The sequence below is a fragment of the Oncorhynchus keta genome, chromosome 31 (genome assembly GCF_023373465.1).
Source record: "Oncorhynchus keta strain PuntledgeMale-10-30-2019 chromosome 31, Oket_V2, whole genome shotgun sequence".
NCBI lineage: Eukaryota > Metazoa > Chordata > Actinopteri > Salmoniformes > Salmonidae > Oncorhynchus > Oncorhynchus keta.
In genome coordinates, this window is record NC_068451.1 from 396,703 (window position 1) to 420,681 (window position 23,979).

The 23,979-nt window shown below is 44.7% G+C and overlaps 1 protein-coding gene across 3 annotated transcripts in view; it reads left to right on the plus strand.

Annotated features, from left to right (window-relative positions):
- LOC118364163 (receptor-type tyrosine-protein phosphatase U) overlaps positions 1-23,979 on the plus strand; it is a 306,643-nt gene that overhangs the window by 236,899 nt on the left and 45,765 nt on the right. For all 3 annotated transcript variants that reach the window (XM_035745412.2, XM_035745413.2, XM_035745414.2), the window contains exons 15-17: positions 736-893; positions 6,492-6,679; positions 14,305-14,428. In XM_035745412.2, the coding sequence (XP_035601305.1) occupies positions 736-893; positions 6,492-6,679; positions 14,305-14,428 (470 nt within the window). The remainder of the gene's footprint in view (positions 1-735; positions 894-6,491; positions 6,680-14,304; positions 14,429-23,979) is intronic.

The following is a 23,979-nucleotide window of genomic DNA, read 5'->3' on the forward strand; positions in this document are numbered from 1 at the left end:
CCCTGCTAGAGCTGCACTGGTCAACTGTATGTTCTGTTATTATGAAGTTGAAACGTGTAGGAGCAACAATGGCTCAGCCACGAAATTGTAGGCCACACAAGCTCACAGAACAGGACCGCTGAGTGCTGAAGCTCATAGACATTGTCTGTCCTCAGTTGCAACACTCACTACAGAGTTCCAAACAGCCTCTGGGAGCAACGTCAGCACAATAACATAGTTGGGAGCTTCATGTAATGGGTTTCCATGGCCGAGCAGTAAGCCTAAGAGCAGCATGCTCAATTGCCAAGCATCGGCTGGTGTGGTGTGGAGCTTGCCGCCATTGGACTCTTGAGCAGTGGAAAAGCGTTCTCTGGAGTGATGATTCACGCTTCACCATCTGGCAGTCCAATGGACGATTCTGGGTTTGGCAGATGCCAGGAGAATGCTACTTGCCTGAATGCATAGTGCCAACTGTAAACTTTGATGGAGGAGGAATAATGGTATGGGGCTGTTTTTCATGTTTTGGGCTCGGCCCCTTAGTTCCAGTGACATATTCAATTAGAGGCTGGTCTAGCTGCTTTGGCTGTGGTTTGGTCCTGCCACCCTCCTACCTTTCCATTGTTTTGCCAATCGAGCATTCACATGCTTGTGCTCTCTGGCTACCAATGAAGAGTTTCAGTGGCCAAATAAAACTGTTGCTCTCTCTATCCCCCTCTCTCCCCCTCCCCCTCCCTCTCTCACTCTGTGTGTTTGTAGGAAGCCAGTGAACATAAATAACACACCCATAACGTACCGTCAGGAGAAGAGTCACATGGGTTCGATGGAGCGCAGTTTCACTGACCAGAGTACCCTGCAGGAGGATGAGCGTGTGGCCCTCTCTGCAGCACGCATGGCACACACCTGCAGCATGCGCGGTAAGACACACACACACAGGCATAAGCACACACACCTGCAGTATGTACTTTCAAATAAAAAGAAGACACCAGCAATCAAGCTGTGATTCATTCCTGGAACACCTGAGGACTAAAATATTCACTCACATAATCACTTAGTACAAGCTTTTCCCAAAATGTTCATCAAACGCGCCCACAATATTGTGTGTGAACGTTATTCCTCCGACAGCGTCCATCTAGCCTTAGAAAAGCTTCATATACCTCAGAAGCAGCTATGCTCCCTGCAGCAAATCCACAGTCTAATAAGATAACAAGGAAAATCAAATTGCAAACAGATGTAAAGTGATACACCTTCTGGCAAGAAAATGATTTGTGATACCAGTTGTCGTCCTTCTCATCTCGATATCTTAACACAGAGAAGGAAGGAACAATCATCTTGTTCCTTAAAGTTTCCTTAACTTTAAGTCAGTTGTACAAAACATTTAAGGTGAATTTCCCCCTTATATTAAGTGAAAAAGTTAAGGGTGCCCATGATGTCCCTTAATTGCTTCAATCTGTATCGATGTAAACAGCATTTGTGGAGGTGAATGTTGCTTTCATCCGCGCTGTTTACAAAAGGAAAACATCAACCAGCTACTGTAGTTACTTAGCTAAATAATGGAGGGTGCACAATCTATGGCTACAAAGCTAACTGGCTAGTCTATCTTTAGCTGGGGGATGCTGCAACTTCGAGCACTTTGACCCTGCAAGCTTTCAACAAATGAAAATGTGTTGAAACACCATTTTACCACTATTATAATTGCTTTTGATTTGTCTAGAAATAATATCTGATAATGGCTGTGATCGTAGTATTCAGGAATGTATATATTTTTGTCATTTTTCTCAGACAGAAAATAGTCAAATGTCATTTCGATCACATCATTAAACATCAGTTTTAGTTGAAAATTAAATATCATACAGTTAATTTGTATCACATTAATTTATACATTTATTCATTAATTTGTATTTAATCTTATTTTAAGTGATTTTTAATGTTTTTCTAAAATACATTATTCAACACAATGCCTGAATGTATAAACGGAAAAAAAATGTATCATGAAAAATGAGATGAGACCTTTTTGTGAGATTATGATAACAACCATATGATAACCCCATCTAAAACAAATCAATCAATCAAATTATACATAATATTCTCATTTACCTAAAAAATATGGGTGTGGTGGAAATGACATCTATATAAAAAATAAATAAAAAACTTGATGAAAACAATATTTTATTACAAACAGTTTGAACAACAACCATTGTTAAACATTTAATTAATTTAAGATAAAGTTAGATTCCAAAAGTAGCCGATGGGAAGAGCTCAAGGAAGGAGGCCAGTGTTTTTGAGAGATGGGCCCAGATTGCAGGGGGTCATCTGCATAGAAGAGCTCAATGAGCAAAGTGAAACTGTATAATTTGTGGTATGTCCATCACGGGCGTGGAGGGTCACCTGCTTGTGAGAATCACCGAAGTGAACTGCCTGGATTTCACTGGTGTATTTACACAGGTAGTTCTCTGCAAAGTTAATATGCACGATGATCTCTCCGCATATTCTCTTTTAATTATATCAGTTTGGAGTATTGATGTCGAATGTTGTACACGTTTTTCCCCAAATTCTCTTTCAATCCTTTGGAAAAGTCCTCCAGTAGACTCTGCAGTGTGCTACACACCTTTTTCAGTGAAGTTCTCCATGTTTCCCTCTTTTTTTTTCCTTCTCTCTCTTCAGCTTTGTTTTTCCACTCAAACCACCATGTCTGCTCACCAGCATCACTCTTTCTTCAGGTTCTCACAGCACAAATACTCAATAAGGTTCTCAATGTTGCTGTAGCTGATCCCTTTGTGATGCTGTAGTTTTGCCGCCATGAACTGGAGGTTGGCTCGGGTTTTGCAGAGGCATGTGTCCCTATCCTGGACTGTGGGCTTGACAACCCAAAAAGGACGTATTCTGCAGAATTCATAGTAGGACATTTTAATCTCTAAATTATCCCTCTTAAAATTCTGATAAAGGTTCTGAATTGTGCCATTCAAGAAGCACTTCTGCTTTTTCTTCTTGTTCCTTGTTACTGTATCATTTTTCTCTGTTGTTGCTCTACTGTTGTCATCACGTTCATAGACTCTAGTGATTGTCTCTTCTGTGGCTTTGTAATTATGGTACACTTTTTATCCCTTGAGTTTTGAAGACGTGTTGGCCTGTTTTCATTTGCTCTTTGACCAGGCCATACTTTCTCAGGATGTTGCCTCTGAGCATTTTTGAAGCTTGTCCTTGGCACTGAACATTTTTTTATAGTTTTGCTTTAACTCTGATGATCAATGATGGCATTTTGAAACAATAAAATCCTTCGGTGTTCCTTTCATTTGCTGTTTTGTCTTTGTCTTTGGGGAATCTTGTCTCTCCATTTTCTTCATCAGTTGATCATACATTATTTTGTATTTCTCAGCGTTCCGTAAAGTTTTATTGAGTTTGACCTTTGTCATTTGTATGTTTTTGAGCGACCTCTTCCAAACCTTTTCCTTCCAGCAAGTATTCGACTTCTCATTCCTGTTGCAGATGATGAGGAAGGGGTATCAGGGCATGCATCAGGGGCAGGTAAGTTAGGGGCAGGTATGTTAGCCTCATGTTCTGGCTGCAAGTCCTCTGGTGACTGAGGTGGTGTTGCCTGATAGGTAGGTCTCCAGTGCACCTGTTCTCTTTAAAGTCTGTCTTCTATTCCGTTGGTTGCATTTCCATTGCCTTCTCTTGCTTCTTTGTTTTTTCGCTTTGTAAGATCAGAGATAGATTTCACTTCTCTCTTCTCTTTTTTCTTCCAGTATCTCTCCCTGTCTATATGCAGATGTATTTGTATTTGGTTTCTATGTCTGTGACCTCTGTGCTGTTTTACAGTGGGGCAAAAAAGTATTTAGTCAGCCACCAATTTTGCAAGTTCTCCCACTTAAAAAGATTAGAGAGGCCTGTAATTTTAATCATAGGTGCACTTCAACTATGACAGACAAAATTAGAGAAAAAAAATCCAGAAAATCACATTTTTAATGAATTGATTTGCATATTATCTTTTTAAGCGGGACAACTTGCACAATTGGTGGCTGACTAAATACTTTTTTGCCCCACTGTATGTGGCATCTTTTAAACGCAAAGAAAAATACTACTTAAGTTTTCAACTTGTGCATATCTTGGAGCATTTTCGAGATTACATTCATTTAAAGCATGATTAAATAAGCCTAAAATGAATGAATTGTCATTTCTGCTACATTCGGTCATTTTCACCACAGCTAAGTTTGTGTTGGAAATGACTGTCATGGAAATGACACTTCTACAGTTTTTGGAGAAAAATTACAGCTTAGCATGTTATATAAATATTGATATAGATTTTATTTTATTTACTTTTTCTCTAGGAGATAACATTATATAATGTGCAATTAATGTTTTCTCATAGAAAAATATACTAGAAGCTTAAAAGGGACAAGGACAAAACAGTGAAATTGAGGTATAAAATGCATCTGAAAAGTAGCTAAAATACTTGATAGAGAGGTGTTAAAGAAATCTGGGGTGATTGTAGTGTGAACTTAACATATAAAGAATAAAAACATATATGTTTTTTAATAAAATCCACCAAATTTACCCTGAGGACATAGAAGTGATCGTAGTTGCAGAATCACCCAGCTACTCCGTAAGCTAGCTTGAGAAAAACGTAACTCCAAGAAATGTGGGTTATTACTTTCTGAGGTAATTTGGTTATCCTGTCTTGATTGTAGAGGTTCTATTTTGCTATCTTACAAAGTTAAAGCGATCTCTTTGAGTTTAGTCAGTGAATCAGGCCGTCCCAATGGTAACCTGAAATTCTTTCAGCCGTACATGCCTTCAAACTAAGGAAATATTTGAGGTGCTCTATGCAACTCCCTTAAACAATTCCCTTAGGTAAGGGAAAATTATCCCTTAAGGTAAACTCTTAAGGGAAACACTTTATATGTTCTATATAACCAGGCCCTGATACACTTAATAGTTAATCAAAGAGATAAAATGGTGTTGGGTCTGTAACTTATCACCCTCCTCATGGAGAAAAGCACCCTAGCTAATTATAACACACAAAGTAAGACAAACAAATAAATGCATAATTCTAGCATTGCCTGCAATTATTAATTAGATACTAATGAGATAACAATATAAGCAATATAACAGTGTAGATGTACAAATTATGGCAATGGCATATATGATGATAAGCAGTTAAGAGGCAAGCCGTCATTTTGATTAAGACATGAGCGAGCTGAGACGGATGTAGCCTATATGCCGCCTAATTGTTCAGCATTTTTTAAATTTACAGAGCGACATAAACATGGGCCTTTCTTACAGTATTCTCCTTGTACATCAAGTCAGAACCATATAATAAATAACGTGGGCACATAAGCAGACAATGAAATATTCAACAATATTAAATGTAATATTCAATCATTACATTTCTATAAAACAGGCTATAGGCCACATGTGCACTACCAAGTCCGAACAGTAGACTACATGCTACAATTCTGCCAAGCACGTACCTATTGTCATCCTTTTCTTGGTTGTGAAATTCGTGTCTATGCAGTGTGTAGTTGAGCCACAACATTACTGATCAGAGTTTTACAGCGTTGTCTACTGTATATGTGATGCACAATTCTCATGTTTTAAAACCCTTTCAGACAGATGTTTTAAATCCTTAAACCCAGACTTGGACCACACACCCTCTCAACTGAATAACAGGCGAAATGGTGATTGCTTTGAGATGCTTGCAGTTAGCCACTGCTTCCTTCCAAATCACTCATTGTTGAACTTGCGATTTCAGACTTGTTGTGTAATGTTTATATCCAATGGCCGATGAGCACCAAAGGATTGAAAAGGATTTGCTAGTAGATTGTCAACTTGATTCATGGTGACGACTGCTAGCTTGCTAGCTAAGATTTTGAAAGTATGAAAAATGTTGAAAGTATCAGTCCAATCAAAGCTACTGTAGATATAATGTCATGTCATTCTATCTGTGGCCAATGACCTTGAGCCTTCTTGGATGGGCACTTGTAACCCAAGGGGCTAAAATGTTCGAGCTCTAACCTTAGACTTGGAGGTGACGTACTGCCCCATGAGTGATAGAAAACTTAGCCAATCATGACAGAAAACTGAGCCAATCAGGCACAACGCTCTGTATTTTCTGCTGGCTTGCCCCACCACCACAGAGCACTGAGCTAGGCTGAAACACCTGCATTTTGGAGCTGCCTTGTTTTTTGCGGCTTTATTAACTCAATGACATTTGTTTTACATTGTTTGCAATCTGATATGTGACGTGTATTAATGCCAAAATAACAAGCAAACCAGGAAAAAATGTATCCCCCAAAAAATGTACCTAAAAATGTGGGGCTCAAAACAGGTGGGGGCTCTGCCCCACCTGCCCTGAATAACGGGTCACCACTGAGCCTATGGAATATTGACTGGCATTGACATCAACAGGAGTTTCATATGAAAAATGAAGTTGCAAATTACTCAATTTCAGATATCACCTTTTGTGTGTAACTCTATGTCTAATGGTGCCCCCTTCCTTTGTCCTTCTCTCACAGGTGAGCAGTGTAGTTCAGTGAATGAGTCCAGTAGTCTTCTGGGGGGTTCGCCACGACGCCAGTGTGGGCGTAAGGGCTCACCCTACCACACCGGTCAGCTCCACCCTGCTGTGCGCGTGGCTGACCTTCTCCAGCACATCAACCAGATGAAAACTGCAGAGGGGTACGGCTTCAAACAGGAGTACGAGGTAAGAAGTATAGGTACAGAGGCATGGTTGTGGCTGATGTGTGTTTGGTTGGTATAATGGTGTGTTGCTGGAAAATAATGGTGTGCGAAAATACAAGTTTGTAGTCTTGTCACCGTACACTATTTAGGGGTTTAAAACCTCTTAAGACTCGGGCTGAATACTGCCCCCTTTGGAGGAAGTGCGTGCCCAAAGTAAAAAAATATATATTTTTTCAAAAATTGCTAATATATGCATATAATAATTATTATTGAATAGAAAACACTCTAAAGTTTCTAAAACCGTTTAAATTATGTCTGTATGTAGAGGAGTTCTAAATTTGAGCAACTGCTGAAAAATGAGCTCCTGTATATATTGAGATTTAAATGTTTTTTTAGAGTGAAAAATCGAAAAAAATCAAGAGAAAACTGCAAGACTCAATAGAAGACAAAACAAGGAACAAACCAAAAAAGACAGGCTTTTGAAAAATTAACTATTTTTCATAAAATTGTATAGTTATCTTAGCTAGCTGAATTGCTAGCAGAATTGTTTACTTGTTGCTAAGCAGTTGCTAGGGACTCTCCTGGAAGAAGCTAGCTAGCTTACAAAGAATAACAACAAAAATATCTAGTTAACAGAAGAAAGGAAGACAAAATAAGGACAAAAGAAGGATGGAAGAAAAAGGAAAAGAAAGAGGACAACAAAGTGAAACAGTCAGCACTTCTATTGCAACTTCGTATTTCGTCGTCCTAACGTAGTCTACACTGCTATCTGCCCAGCAGCTAGCCAGCTAGCAAACGTCCACCGTCTACCGAATAGCAGCACTGTAGAAACTATTACACTCAACTGAACGACTTGATTAGTGTAGTGTTAGCTAGCTACATAGTTGTCTTTGCTGTCTTCGTATCCAAGATAATTGTGTAGTTTAGAGCGTGTAGTCTTAGAGTGATTATCTTAATTTACCGAGGTTAGCTAGCCAGCTATTTGTCGTCCTTAACGTAGGAGACACTGCTAGCTAGCCAACAGCTAGCCAACGTCTACTGAATAGAACTTCCGCACTCAACAACCCGGTCGCATTCCGCTTCGCTCCACAGGTAGTATCACATTTTCATTTCATTTCATTAAGGCATAACGGTTTGATTTGTTTGATCGTAGCTAGCTACATAGCTAGCTACATAGCCGTCTGTGTATCAAAGATAATTGTGTAGTCTAGAGCGATTTTCTAGGTTAGCTAGCCAGCTATTGTCGTTCTTTTAACGCAACGTAACGTAATCAACACTGCTAGCTTGCCAGCTAGCCCCGAATAGCAGCACTGTAGAAACTATTACACTCAACGGAACGACTTGATTAGTGTAGTGTCAACAACGCAGCCACTGCCAGCTAGCCTACAAAGTCAACAACGCAGCCACTGCCAGCTAGCCTACTTCAGCAGTACTGTGTCATTTTAATCATTTTAGTCAATAAGATTCTTGCTACGTAAGCTTAACTCCTTATCTCCTTGCATTAGCGTAGCCTCTTCTGTAGCCTGTCAACTATGTGTCTGTCTATCCCTGTTCTCTCCCTCTGCACAGACCATACAAACGCTCCACACCGCGTGGCCGCGGCCACCCTAATCTGGTGGTCCCAGCGCACGACCCACGTGGAGTTCCAGGTCTCCGGTAGCCTCTGGAACTGCCGATCTGCGGCCAACAAGGCAGAGTTCATCTCAGCCTATGCCTCCCTCCAGTCCTCGACTTCTTAGCACTGACGGAAACATGGATCACCACAGATAACACTGCTACTCCTACTGCTCTCTCTTCGTCCGCCCACGTGTTCTCGCACACCCTGAGAGCTTCTGGTCAGCGGGGTGGTGGCACCGGGATCCTCATCTCTCCCAAGTGGTCATTCTCTCTTTCTCCCATTACCCATCTGTCTATCGCCTCCTTTGAATTTCATGCTGTCACAGTTACCAGCCCTTTCAAGCTTAACATCCTTATCATTTATCGCCCTCCAGGTCCCCTCGGAGAGTTCATCAATGAGCTTGATGCCTTGATGAGCTCCTTTCCTGAGGACGGCTCACCTCTCACAGTTCTGGGCGACTTTAACCTCCCCACGTCTACCTTTGACTCATTCCTCTCTGCCTCCTTCTTTCCACTCCTCTCCTCTTTTGACCTCACCCTCTCACCTTCCCCCTACTCACAAGGCAGGCAATACGCTCGACCTCATCTTTACTAGATGCTGTTCTTCCACTAACCTCATTGCAACTCCCTCCAAGTCTCCGACCACTACCTTGTATCCTTTTCCCTCTCGCTCTCATCCAACACTTCCCACACTGCCCCTACTCGGATGGTATCGCGCCGTCCCAACCTTCGCTCTCTCTCCCCCGCTACTCTCTCCTCTTCCATCCTATCATCTCTTCCCTCTGCTCAAACCTTCTCCAACCTATCTCCTGATTCTGCCTCCTCAACCCTCCTCTCCTCCCTTTCTGCATCCTTTGACTCTCTATGTCCCCTATCTTCCAGGCCAGCTCGGTCCTCCCCTCCCGCTCCGTGGCTCGACGACTCATTGCGAGCTCACAGAACACGGCTCCGGGCAGCCGAGCGGAAATGGAGGAAAACTCGCCTCCCTGCGGACCTGGCATCCTTTCACTCCCTCCTCTCTACATTTTCCTCCTCTGTCTCTGCTGCTAAAGCCACTTTCTACCACTCTAAATTCCAAGCATCTTCCTCTAACCCTAGGAAGCTCTTTGCCACCTTCTCCTCCCTCCTGAATCCCCCCTCCTCCCTCTCTGCAGATGACTTCGTCAACCATTTTGAAAGAAGGTCGACGACATCCGATCCTCGTTTGCTAAGTCAAACGACACCGCTGGTTCTGCTCACACTGCCCTACCCTGTGCTCTGACCTCTTTCTCCCCTCTCTCTCCAGATGAAATCTCGCGTCTTGTGACGGCCGGCCGCCCAACAACCTACCCACTTGACCCTATCCCCTCCTCTCTTCTCCAGACAATTTCCGGAGACCTTCTCCCTTACCTCACCTCGCTCATCAACTCATCCCTGACCGCTGGCTACGTCCCTTCCGTCTTCAAGAGAGCGAGAGTTACACCCCTTCTGAAAAAACCTACACTCGATCCCTCCGATGTCAACAACTACAGACCAGTAACTCCAAAACTCTTGAACGTGCCGTCCTTGGCCAGCTCTCCCGCTATCTCTCTCAGAATGACCTTCTTGATCCAAATCAGTCAGGTTTCAAGACTAGTCATTCAACTGAGACTGCTCTTCTCTGTATCACGGAGGCGCTCCGCACTGCTAAAGCTAACTCTCTCTCCTCTGCTCTCATCCTTCTATCTAGACCTATCGGCTGCCTTCGATACTGTGAACCATCAGATCCTCCTCTCCACCCTCTCCGAGTTGGGCATCTCCGGCGCGGCCCACGCTTGGATTGCGTCCTACCTGACAGGTCGCTCCTACCAGGTGGCGTGGCGAGAATCTGTCTCCTCACCACGCGCTCTCACCACTGGTGTCCCCCAGGGCTCTGTTCTAGGCCCTCTCCTATTCTCGCTATACACCAAGTCACTTGGCTCTGTCATAACCTCACATGGTCTCTCCTATCATTGCTATGCAGACGACACACAATTAATCTTCTCCTTTCCCCCTTCTGATGACCAGGTGGCGAATCGCATCTCTGCATGTCTGGCAGACATATCAGTGTGGATGACGGATCACCACCTCAAGCTGAACCTCGGCAAGACGGAGCTGCTCTTCCTCCCGGGAAGGACTGCCCATTCCATGATCTGCCATCACGGTTGACAACTCCATTGTGTCCTCCTCCCAGAGCGCTAAGAACCTTGGAACCCTGGACAACACCCTGTCGTTCTCAACTAACATCAAGGCGGTGGCCCGTTCCTGTAGGTTCATGCTCTACAACATCCGCAGAGTACGACCCTGCCTCACACAGGAAGCGGCGCAGGTCCTAATCCAGGCACTTGTCATCTCCCGTCTGGATTACTGCAACTCGCTGTTGGCTGGGCTCCCTGCCTGTGCCATTAAACCCCTACAACTCATCCAGAACGCCGCAGCCCGTCTGGTGTTCAATCTTCCCAAGTTCTCTCACGTCACCCCGCTCCTCCGCTCTCTCCACTGGCTTCCAGTTGAAGCTCGCATCCGCTACAAGACCATGGTGCTTGCCTACGGAGCTGTGAGGGGGAACGGCACCTCAGTACCTCCAGGCTCTGATCAGGCCCTACACCCAAACAAGGGCACTGCGTTCATCCACCTCTGGCCTGCTCGCCTCCCTACCACTGAGGAAGTACAGTTCCCGCTCAGCCCAGTCAAAACTGTTCGCTGCTCTGGCTCCCCAATGGTGGAACAAACTCCCTCACGACGCCAGGACAGCGGAGCCAATCACCACCTTCCGGAGACACCTGAAACCCCACCTCTTTAAGGAATACCTAGGATAGGATAAAGTAATCCTTCTCCCCACCCCCCTTAAAAGATTTAGATGCACTATTGTAAAGTGGCTGTTCCACTGGATGTCATAAGGTGAATGCACCAATTTGTAAGTCGCTCTGGATAAGAGCGTCTGCTAAATGACTTAAATGTAATGTAAATGTAATGTATGTAAAGCAGAACTCTCAGGGCAGCCTTTCTCCCAAACTCTCTCTTGTCAACAGAAAAGTTGGGTCAACTTTGACGTCATCGCCCTCACCCTTCCCAAGCAGCTACGGATCTGGGAACAGTGTGTATGTGTTCAGCGCGATGTCTGCTTTCAAATGGGGCGTTCATTGTGAGAATCACTCGCGCCCTCGTCTTTTGGCGGGCTAAAATGTTCGGGTCATGCGAGAATACATGCACTCTATTGCGCACGTCTGAATTGGTGGGCTCTCTTTTTCCAAGAAACACCAATTGATATCGGTTTGTCCGTTCGCGCTGATTCTTGTTTTACACGTTTAAAACATCCTAAAGCTTGATTCTGCACGTAGTTCGACCAGTTTAGTCGACATATAATATGTAATTTTGAAGTTTTGATGCGCAAGAGTGTGGGACTAGAAGTAATTTTGGGTGCATTTCAGCTGAAACATGTATATTTAGTCATGTGTATTGCTTGTTATCTGACGTTATCTGTCGGAGTTAGCATCATTTCTCCGGACATTTGAGTAGCATTTTTTGAAAATGTCGTCATTGTAAACAGAGATTTATGGATATAAATGGCATATTATTGAAAAAAACAAATGTACCTTGTACCATGTCCTATTACTGTCATCTGATGAAGATTTTCAAATTTATTTATGATTTATTTTTTAATCCTGCTTTTATAATTTGATATTTTCTGGGACAAAATGGCTGTCTCTTGTCTTTGTTTCGGTGGTGGTGTAATATAAATATGTGGTGTGTTTTCGCCGTAAAACATTTTTGAAATCTCACTTGCTGGGTAGATGAACAAGATGTTTATCTTTCATTTGAGCTATTGGACTTGTTAATGTGTGGAGGTTAAATATTTCTAAGAATATTTTTGGCATTTTGCGTTATGCTAATGAGTTTGAGCCTGTAGTCACGATCCCGGATCCGGGATTGGTAGCATCAAGAAGTTAACATGTAGAATAAGTCATAATTTAAAAGTAAAAATTGTCGACGGGAGATTATGCATTTAGTAGTCAGATTGTATGAAGTTATCACTCACCTCCCAGTTGTTACAGATTGTGAAAATGCATGATCAGGACACTTCTCGGACCAAGGTCACTGTGAGACTATTAAGAAATCATCATTGTCTGGAGCTCAAATAGCCCCTCTGTCAGAGTGGCTGTCGCTGATGAAGCCCCAATCCCCAGGGGTTCTCCAGACCAGGCCATTTGTTCCCCAGCCCAGTGACCGCCAATTGTCTAAGCATCGGGGGCTCGGTGGCTTCCAACCCCTGGCTGATCTCCAGTACCACACTGAAAAAAGAAGAACCTCTGTACTCTGGTTGGAGGAGAATTCTCAACAGAGGTTTTTAGGCTTGTATAGGATGCCACCAAGTTGAAAGTGTTATTAAGTGGTGCACGGCACAACGAGGGAGTCATTTTGTTAAGTCATCGCCTACAATTAAGGAGAGAAGCCTTGGAGGACTCTGTTCCAAACGTCTTTATGCATCAGGGAGTGTATGTTAAGGAGAGTCTCCCTCAGTTCCATTATCTTCCGAGGGCTCCCGAGTGGCGCAGACCCTGGTTTGATCTCGGGCTGTGTCACAACCAGCCGTGATCAGGAGTGCCATATGGCGGTGCACAATTGGCCCAGCATCGTCCGGGTTAGGGGAGGGTTTGGCCTGGGTAGGCCATCATTGTAAATAAGAATTTGTTCTTAGTTGAGTCTGTACTTTATCTGAGTCTGTACTTTACCATGGGTAGAGAGGAAAACGTTTTGATTTGGGAGACAAGCAGAACTTAACCCACTTATTATTCCAGTACCTCTGGGGCGGCAGGGTAGTGGTTAGAGCGTTGGACTAGTAACCGGAAGGTTGCAAGTTCAAATCCCCGAGCTGACAAGGTACAAATCTGTCGTTCTGCCCCTGAACAGGCAGTTAACCCACTGTTCCTAGGCCGTCATTGAAAATAAGAATTTGTTCTTAACTGACTTGCCTAGTAAAATAAAGGTAAAATAAAAAAAAAGGCGGATTTCCATGGCTGTCTGGATGCGTCGGGCCACATTTTGGAGGGCACACAGCCCTGAAACATTTCTCCCCGGTGGGATAATTCTCCATGATTAGGAAAAAGGAAAGTAGTCAAAACCGGTGGTTGACACAGTGATATTGGTTGACACAGTGATATTGCACTGGGGAGAAAAAAGACAGCGATAATTTGTAAACACTGCAGCAAAATGATTCAGAACACAGTTATGTAACGGCTCAGATTGTGTCTCATCTTGTCTTTCATTCGAGTATTACTCTTCATTTTTTGTGTGATCCTCAGAACCAATTAACCCCTCCCTGCATCCTCCACCCCGATCAATGGGCCTAAATCTCCAAGTCTGTATTGGGGAAAAGTGGGCGGGTTGGTGTAATCCCAGGCAGAGTTTGGGTGGTTACTCTCTCTGTGGGGAGCAGCGGGGTTGTATTCCCCTGCTCAGCATGCAGGCTTGTATTCACCCACAGTCCCCCCCCCTGGGGGCTGAACAACCACAGGGGTGTGTGTGGGGGGAAACTTGGCCCCACACATTAGGGGAGAGGAGTAGTCAGGACTGTCATAAGATGGAGATAGTGGGGCATGTTGATGAGAGGACAGGAGCGTGTTGGAACAGAATTGTGCATGGGGCGATGACTAGGGAGGATGTATGGAATTCACTAGAGTGCTCTGTCTGTGTGTGAACATGAAGCTAAGGCTCTTCCACATGTTCTGCATGATCAGTTAATGTGAACGGGTAGCTACTTGTCATCTATGATGCTTTTGAACTCCCTTTCAGTTCGAATGGTCTTTGAATAGCACTACACCGTCATGATGTATGCATTGGCTCACTACTTGAAAGATATTGCTCCAATTATACCCATTCATTTTCTATTTCCCCCTTACGTCGCTCAAACACAACAGACAACTGCAGATATAATGGTTTAGAAGAGACGCATTGTAAATATGTTTGACTCGATAGGGGAAGGGTGGTATTGGTGATAGTATCATTAACATATACTTCCCTACCCCTCCACAGAGCTTCTTTGATGGCTGGGACTGCACCAAAAAGAAGGACAAAACTAAAGGGAGGAATGACACGTTGATGGGATATAAGTCATCATGGACATGCCAGCCCTCTTGGGACGAATGCACTGATCACCGTAAGCAATATTGTCAATCACAAATATGTGTTATGCTCTTTTACATGAACATATTGATATGTAGGATCTTTTGGCCAGGTCTTACATGTAAAATATATATTTTTACCTCAGTGGAAGAACCTGAGGTAAAAATACAGTTGAACTCTGAAGTTTACATACACTTAGGTTGGAGTCATTAAAACTTGTTTTTCAACCACTCCACAAATTTCTTGTTAACAAACTATAGTTTTGGCAAGTCGGTCAGGACATCTACTTTGTGCATGACTTTTAAACTCAGTGCCTTTGCTTGACATCGTGGGAAAATCAAAAGAAATCAGCCAAGACCTCAGAGAAAAAAATGTAGACCTCCACAAGTCTGGTTCATCCAATTTCCAAACGTCAAACGAACGAACCACGTTCATCTGTACAAATAATAGTACGCAAGTATAAACACCATGGGTCCACGCAGCCGTCATACCGCTCAGGAAGGAAACGCGTTCTGTCTCCTAGAAATTAACGTACTTTGGTGCGAAAAGTGCAAAGAATCCCAGAACAACAGCAAAGAACCTTGTAAAGATGCTGGAGGAAACAGGTACAAAAATATCTATATCCACAGTAAAACGATTGTCGTTATATCGACATAACCTGAAAGGCCTCTTAGCAAGGAAGAAGCCACTGCTCCAAAACCTCCATTAAAAAGCCATATACATATACAGTTGAAGTTGGAAGTTTACTACATACACCTTAGCCAAATACATTTAGACCCCAAGCAACTTTGGAAGTATGCTTGGGGTCATTGTCCATTTGGAAGACGCATTTGCGACCAAGCTTCAACTTCCTGACCGATGTCTTGAGATGTTGCTTCAATATATCCACATCATTTTCCTCCCAAATGATGCCATCTATTTGGTGATGTGCACCAGTCCCCCTGCAGCAAAGCACCCCAACAAGATGATGCTGCCACCCCGTGCTTTACGGCTGGGATGGTGTTCTTTGGCTTGCAAGCCTCGCCCGTTTCCTCTAAACATAATGATGGTCATTATGGCCAAACAGTTCTATTTTTGTTTCATCAGACCAGAGGACACGTTTTCTCCAAAAAGTACGATCTTTGTCCCCATGTGCAGTTGCAAACCGTGGTCTGGCTTTTTTATGGCAGTTTTGGAGCAGGCAATGAGTGAGTCGAGATCGGTCGGTAGTTCCTGGGCTGCTAGCTCGTCCTTCACTTCCTCCGATAATCCGTGCTGGAATGTGTCTAATAGCGATTCCGGGTTCCAGGCACTCTCAGCTGCCAATGTGCCGAAATCCACCGTATAGTCTGCATAGTCTTGTCGAAGCTGGAGTAACTTCCGGGCAGGCTCCTCTCCCGGACAATAGAGAATCAAAACCTTCTTCCCCCTCCGCCACAAACTCCTCCAGACTGAAGCATACGGTCGACTGTTGTTCCCACACAGCCATAGCCCAGGCTCGAGCCCTCCTGGACATCAGTGTGATGAGGTATGCAATATTTGAGCTGTTCGAGGGGAAGGAGGAGGGTTGCAGCTTGCAGCTTGAACACTGCATGAGAAACGGCCAACAGGTTCCCGAGTCTCCAGCGAAGCATTCCGGGGGAGGCAAGCAGGGTTCTCGGGAAACCGGGGTGGCCGGGGAGGCCACGCTGCTAACAGCAGGGTGATCGAGATGCTGGGAGGTTACTGCCGTGGTAGGCTGCCTGATATTCAATCTGCAGAATTGCTCCAGCAATGTGTTCAACTCACTGTCATGGCGTTCGGCCAAGGTCTGGAACCCTTCCGTAAGACCATGAAGCAACTCCTCGTGCCTTCAATTGTGGCTCTTTGGGAGGAGACAGCATTGGGGAGCTGGTCTGAGTCTGCTGGGTCCATCATGGCCAGTTTTGTACTGTCAAGGCTCAGGAGAAGACCCAGATGCAGACAGTTTCAAAGTAACCAAAGTGTATTACAAAACAGGGGGGGGAAGGTAAACAACAGGTTAAGGGCAGGCAGAGGTCAGCAATCCAGACAGAGTTGAAAAGATACAGAACGGCAGGCAGGCTCAGGGTCAGGGCCAGCAGAGGACAGTATTCAAGGGTTGTGTGACAAGGTACAGAACGGCAGGCAGGCTCAGGGTCAGGGCAGGCAGAATGGTCAAAACCAGGAGAACTAGAGAAAGGAGAAAAACTATGGTAAGCTAGATGAAACAAAGTGAACTGCAACAGACAAAAAGAGAACACAGGTATAAATACACTGGAGATAATGGGGAAGACGGGTGTCACTTGGAGGGGTTTGACAAAAATCCATAGATTAGGGCCTAATTTATTTATTTCAATTGACTGATTTCCTTAATTTTGGTCGCATGTTGAAATGTTGTGCACAAATCTGAATCTGATTAAACAGCATGATCATTACACAGGTGCACCATGTGCTGGGAACAATAAAAGGCCACTCAAAAATGTGCAGTTTCGTCACACAACACAATCCCACGGATGTCTCAAGTTTTGAGGGAGCGTGCAATTGGCATGCTGACTGCAGGAATATCCACCAGAGCTGTTGCCAGAGAATTGAAAATTAATTTCTCTACTGTTAGCCGCCTCCAACGTCGTTTTAGAGAATTTGGCAGTAGGTCCAACTGGACTCACAACCGCAGAGCATGTGTAACCATGCCAGCCCAGGTCCTCCACATCCTGCTTCTTCACTTGCGTGATTGTCTGAGACCAGCCACCCGGATTAAACTGGGTTTGCACAGCCAAAAACTTTCAGCACAAATGGTCAGAAACCTTCTCAGGGAAGCTCATCTGCATGTTCTTCGTCCTCACCAGGGTCTTGACCTGACTGCAGTTTGGCCTTGTAACCGACTTCTGTGGGCAAATGCTCACCTTCGATGGCCACTGGCACACTGGAGAAGTGAGCTCTTCCCAGATGAATCCTGGTTTCAACTCTACCGGGAAGATGGCAGACAGCGTGTTCCTCATGGAGGTGGTGGGGTTAGGGTATGGGCATGCATAAACCGACTTGCCAAAATTATAGTTTGATAACAAGAAATCTGTGGAGTGGTTGAAACACTTAGGTTGGAGTCATTAAAACTAGTTTATGTAAACTTCTGACTTTGACTGTATGTTCTAGTGTGGACCCTATATAAATAATGACATTGAATATGTATTTTACTTACCAGCAGTATAGTATGATTGCTATTCATGTGTGCATGGTTATTATTGGCATTGACCGTGACCTTTCCCCTTGGATGATGTCGTCACCCTGTCAGATCTGTACAATGCGACTCTACCACGTTGAGTGGGCTGTATTGTTTGGCTGTGTTTGTACATGGCTGTACACGTTCTATTTCTTAGGGTGAAAGTAATATTGAAATGCGTGTGGGAATTCCTTGTCAAGTTACTACATCTTTTTGGCGACGAGGATAAAACTTTATTAGCATGTACAGGGCGATGAGCTAGCGAGCTAAGAAACAGTGGAGGTAGTCACTTAGCTAGATAGCTAGCTCAATGAGCGACAGAGAGCAGCCGCCACTGGAGGGAAACATCGATGGTGACAATCGGTAGCAAGTGAAAATCGATAATGAGGGTCAAGGACAAGTTGGCGTTATAATGGAAATGTTTGGGACTATCACTAAGTTTATGGAAGAGAACGAGGTCTGAACAGAATATGTGGAAAGGTAGGGATGCTTTTTCTTGGCCAATAGAATTACAGATGAGGCTTGAGTGTGTGTGGGGCTAAAACCTAAAAGCTAATGAGGAATTTGGCTACACAACGGAGACCGGGAGAAATTCATTTTGTGGATTTAGTTGCTCTCGTTCAGACTCACCACAATCCAAAGCCAGTGATTGTCCATAGGTTCTAGTTTAACTGCCATTTTCCAGTCAGTCTGTTGATAGCTTTGTTGCTGAGTTATGTGAACTCTCTGAACATTGTGAGTTTGAGGCTATGTTAGAGAACATGCTCCGTGACAGATTAGTCTGTGGCATTAATGATGACGGCATACAGCACTGTTTGCTGGTGGAAGCCACACTGACTTTCAATAGATCATTGGAACTATCTCAAGGGATGGGGATGGCTTGTAAATGCTATAAATATTCAAAAAGCCGAAAGTGGAAGTTGTGCAATGCATCAGGTGACAAAAGAGGCAGCAGGAAAAAGGGGAAAAGCAGTGGAATGTTTCAGATGTGGGTGAACACATTATGCAAACAACTGTAAGTTCAAGGACACTGTCTGTCACAATTGCAACAAAAAGGGACATTTAGTAAAAAAATGCAGGAGCAAGCAGGAGCAAGCCAGAGGGTGGGCAGACTGGGTAGGGCAAGTTCCCAGCTAAGAAGCTGCAGTCAGTAGCTCACCACCTAGAGAGCACAGAGGAGGAGGACGAGCATTGTTCCTACAACATATTTAATGTGAGTGAGCCACGCGCAGAGCCTATCTATGCTACAGTGGAGGAAGATGGAAAGCAGATGAGAATGGAGGTTGACACGGGGGCCTCTGCCTCTGTTATCAGTGAGGAGACCTACAAACAAATATGGGGCTCAAAACAGGCTTCAGCCCACACACCGGCAGGGATCAGACTGTGTACGTACGCCGGTGTGACGATGCCATTGCTTGGGGCTCTGGAGGTGGACATTGCATACAAAGCCAGGAAGCGAGACCACAGCTCCTGGTGGTGAAAGGGAATGGGCCTAGTTTACTAGGGTGTGAATGGCTCACCAAAATACAACTGAACTGGGGTGAGATAAAACACGCACGAGTGACTGAGGATGTCATTCAAAAGTACCCTGAGATTTTCAAAGATGAACTGGCCACACTGCAGGGCACTGCAGTTAAGCTGTTCGTGGATCCTCAGGCCAAGCCTAACTTTTCCAAGCCCAGGACAATGCCTTACGCCATGAAAAAGAAAGTTGAGGATGAGTTGGAGCGGCTGCAGGAAACAAACATCATTACTCCCATTCAGTTCTCCCGCTGGGCAGCTCCAATCATTCCCATTCTGAAAAATGACGGCACGTTGCATATATGTAGGGACTACAAACCACCATCAACAGGGCCTCTAGGCTGGATGCTTTCCCACTGCCGCGGGTGGAGGACCAGTTCACAATGCTTGCAAGAGAGAAGACGTTCTCAAAGCTTGACATGAGTCGAGCCTACCAACAACTCCTCCTGGATGAGGTCTTAAAAGAGTATGTCACAGTCAACACGCTCAAAGGCTTGTTCAGGTACAACCGCTTGTTTTTCAGAGTGGCGTCCAGTCCAGCCATTTTCCAGAGGACAATGGACAGTCTACTGCAGGGGATCCCTCATGTAGCAGTGTACCTGGACGACATCCTGGTTACAGGGGCACCTCCACCATCTGGAACAGATGTTAAAGAGATTCTCAGAGACAGGTCTGCGCCTGAAGCGTAGCAAGTCCACATTCCAAGAACAGAGTGTGCCATACCTAGGTCATAAGATCAGAGCGCAGGGTCTGTATCCTGTGGAGTCAGGGCAATCAAGGATGCTCCAAAACCCAAGAACGTGTCTGATGTCAGGTTGTTCCTGGGCATGGTGAACTACTGTGGTAAGTTCCTCCCTGTCAACAGTGTTGGCTCCACTTTATCAGCTGCTCCACAAAGACTGTAAATGGAATTGGGGGCCAGCACAAGAGAAAGCTTTCATGGAAGTGAAAGCATTACTAGAAGCTGCACAACTGCTGGTTCATTTTGACGAAGACTCAGATCATCCTGTCATGTAACGCCTCGCCCTATGGCATTGGTGCAGTACTCCCCCATTAGATGGAGGACAGGTCAGAGAACCCATTGGATTTTCTTCAGGCACACTGACGAGTACTGAGAAGGGTTATTCATAGTTAGACAAGGAAGGTCTGGCCATAGTCTTTGCTGTGAACCGCTTTCATCAGTACCTCTACGGTCATCATTTCACCATATGCACTGACCAAAAACCACTGATTAGTCATTTTTGCGAATCAAGATGCATTCCTCCAATGGCTTCAGCAAGGGTACAGCGCTGGGCCCTAACACTGTCAGCTTACGAGTACACTATCATGTACAGAGCTGGGAAGAATATTTCAAATGCAGACGCGGTCAGCCGTCTCCCACTACCAGAGATGCCCGGCACAACTGTGGTGCCTCCCGAGACAATTTTCCTGATGTCAAACTCACCTGTGAATGCCAAACAGATCAAACAGTGGACAGACCAGGATCCTATCTTGGCCCTATCCTGGCCCAAGTGAAAAGATTCCTTATTCAGGGTTGGCCTCCTGTCATAGAGGATGATGGACTGAGACCTTATGCAAACACAAAACTGAGCTGGGCCCAGAGTGGTTGTTCCACCCCCCGGCCATTTGCAAGTCATGGATGAGGTCCATGAGGCTCACACAGGGTTCTACCGGATGAAAGGTTTAGCCAGCTCTTACATCTGGTGGTCTAACATGGATCAGGACGTAGAAAACAAAGTGAAATCATGTTCTGAGTTCCAGATCAACCAGAAGATGGCGCAATCCGCAACACAAAAATCTGTAGGAGTGGCCTGACCACCCATGGTCCAGGCTACGCATAGACTTTGCAGGCCCTTTCATGGGCAACATGTTCCTTGTGATGGTGGACGCGTGCTCCAAGTGGCTCTAGGCTCACATCAAGCGCAACATCACAGCGGCCACAACCATCGAAAAGCTTTGGCAGGTGTTTGCAATTCATGCTTTACTCTCTTGTGTTCAACAAGAGTCAGACAAAACAACCTTTATCTGCGACTTGTTCCAAAAATTCATGCGGAGAAATGGGATTCGCCATGTCCGCAACGCTCTGTTTCATCCGGCCTCAAAAGGCTTAGCGGAGCGGGCTGTGTTGACAATGAAAGAGGGGGTCAAAAGGATGACTGGGGGAACCATCACAACTAAGCTCTCACAGTTCTTGTTCCAGTACTGCATCACGCCACAAACAACCACAGGACATGTTCCAGCTGAGATGTTGATGGGCAGAAAGCCAATGGCTCACCTGGATCTACTGTGTCCGGACATCAAAGCACAAGTGGAATGGAAGCAGGAGAAACTTAAAGCGAGACATGACCACAACGCGAGGGAAAGACAGTTTCTTGGATTTGAACTATCTACATCCACAACCAGCAAGCGCTGGTCACCAGGTATCATTCTGAGTCAGAGTGGTCCAGTCTCCTTGTAGTCAAACTGACTGATGGTTGAGTCATGCGTGGACACCAGGACCACATCCGCCTGCGCTATGACAAAGAAAATACCATATTTTCAGACGGAACAGTTGCGGGTGGAATTATACAAGTTAAAACCTCCTGAAAGACTAACAAAGTCATTGAGACTGAGAGACTTGTTGTGTTAGTGTTTGTTTGGAACAGCAGATCTAGTTGAAAAGAAAGAAGGACCATCATATACACTACCTTTTCAAAAGTTTGGGGTCACTTAAAAATGCCCTTGTTTTTGAAAGAAAAGCAAAATAAATTGTCCTTTAAAATAACATCAAATTGATCAGAACTACAGTGTAGACATTGTTAATGTTGTATACGACTGTTGTAGCTGGAAACTACTGTTTTTTATGGAATATCTACATAGGCGTACAGAGGCCCATTATCAGCAAACATCACTCCTGTGTTCCAATGGGACGTTGTGTTAGCTAATCTAAGTTGATAATTTTAAAAGGCTAATTGATCATTAGAAAACCCTTTTGCAATTATGTTAGTACAGCTGAAAACCGTTATTCTGATTAAAGAAGCAATAAAACTGGCCTTCTTTAGGCTAGGTGAGTATCTGGAGCATCAGGTCTGTGACCAAACAATTTGAGCTTTTAATTTTCAAAATCAACCTTTCCAGAAACAAGTCTCTCACCTTTGCTGCTTGCTATAGACCACCTTCTGCCCCCAGCTGTGCCCTGGACAACATATGTGAATTGACTGCCCCCCTTCTATCTTCAGAGCTCGTGCTGTTAGGTGACCTAAACTGGGACATGCTTAACACCCGGCCATCCTACAATCTAAGCTTGATGCCCTCAATCTCACACAAATTATCAATGAACCTACCAGGTACACCACCAAATCCGTAAACACAGGCACCCTTATAGATATAATCCTAACCAACCTGACCTCCAAATATACCTTTGCTGTCTTCAACCAGGATCTCAGATCACTGCCTCGGTGCTTGCATTCGCAATGGGTCTGAGGTCAAACGACCACCCCTAATCACTGTCAAACGCTCCAAAAAAGCACTTCAGTGAGCAGGCCTTTCTAATCAACCTGGCTCGGGTATCCTGGAAGGATATTGACCTCATTCTGTCAGTAGAAGAAGCCTGGTTATTCTTTAAAAGTGTTTCCTCACAATCTGAAATAAGCATGCCCCATTCAAAAATTTGAAAACCAGGAACAGATACAGCCCGTGGTTCACTCCAGACCTGACTGCCCTTGACCAGCACAAAAACATCCTGTGGCTTATGGCATTCACGTCAAATGGCCCCAGCAATATACAACTTTACAGGGAAGTTAGAAACTAATATACACAGGCAGTTAGTAAAGCTAAGGCTACCTTTGTCAAACAGAAATTTGGACCCTCTCTTTCTAACATTTTCAGCCGAAATTGTTGTAACCCTTATTATTAGCCTGTTCAACCTCTCTTTCATATCGTCAGAGATCCCCAAAGATTGGAAAGCTGCCGCGGTCATCCCCCTCTTCAAAGTGTGAGACACTCTAGACCCAAACTGCTACAGACCAAAATCTATCCTACCCTGCCTTTCTAAGGTCTTCGAAAGCTAAGGTAACAAATCACCGACCATTTTGAATCCCACCGTACCTTCTCTGCTATGCAATCTGGTTTCTGAGCTGGTCATGGGAGCACCTCAGCCACGCTCAAGGTCCTAAACAATATCATAACCGCCATCGATAAGAGACAATACTGTGCAGCCGTATTCATCGACCTGGCCAAGGCTTTCGATTCTGTCTATCACTGCATTCTTATCGGCATACTCAACAGCCTTGGTTTCTCAAATGACTGCCTTGCCTGGTTCACCAACTACTTCTCAGACAGAGTTCAGTGTGTCAAATCAGAGGGCTGTTGTCCGGACCTCTGGTAGTCTCTATGGGGGTGCCACAGGGTTAAATTCTCGGGCCGACTCTTTTCTCTGTGTACATCAATGATGTCGCTCTTGCTGCTGGTTAGTCTCTGATCCACCTCTACGCAGACGACACCATTCTAATACTTCTGGCCCTACTTTGGACACTGTGTTAACTAACCTCCACACGAGCTTTAATGCCATATAACTCTCCTTCCGTGGCTCTTCAACCGATCACTGCCCTCACCTGCCCGCCCGTCCAGCATCACTACTATGGACGGTTCCATGTGTGGACAACTACAAATACCTAGGGGTCTGGTTAGACTGTAAACTCTCCTTCCAGGCTCACATTAAGCATCTCCAATCCAAAATTAAATCTAGAATGGGCTTCCTATTTCGCAACAAAGCATCCTTCACTCTTGCTGCCAAACATACCCTCGTAAAACTGATGCAGTCAGCAAAGCCCCATATACTACTCACCACTACAATCTGTATACTATCGGTGGCTGGACCTCGCTTCATA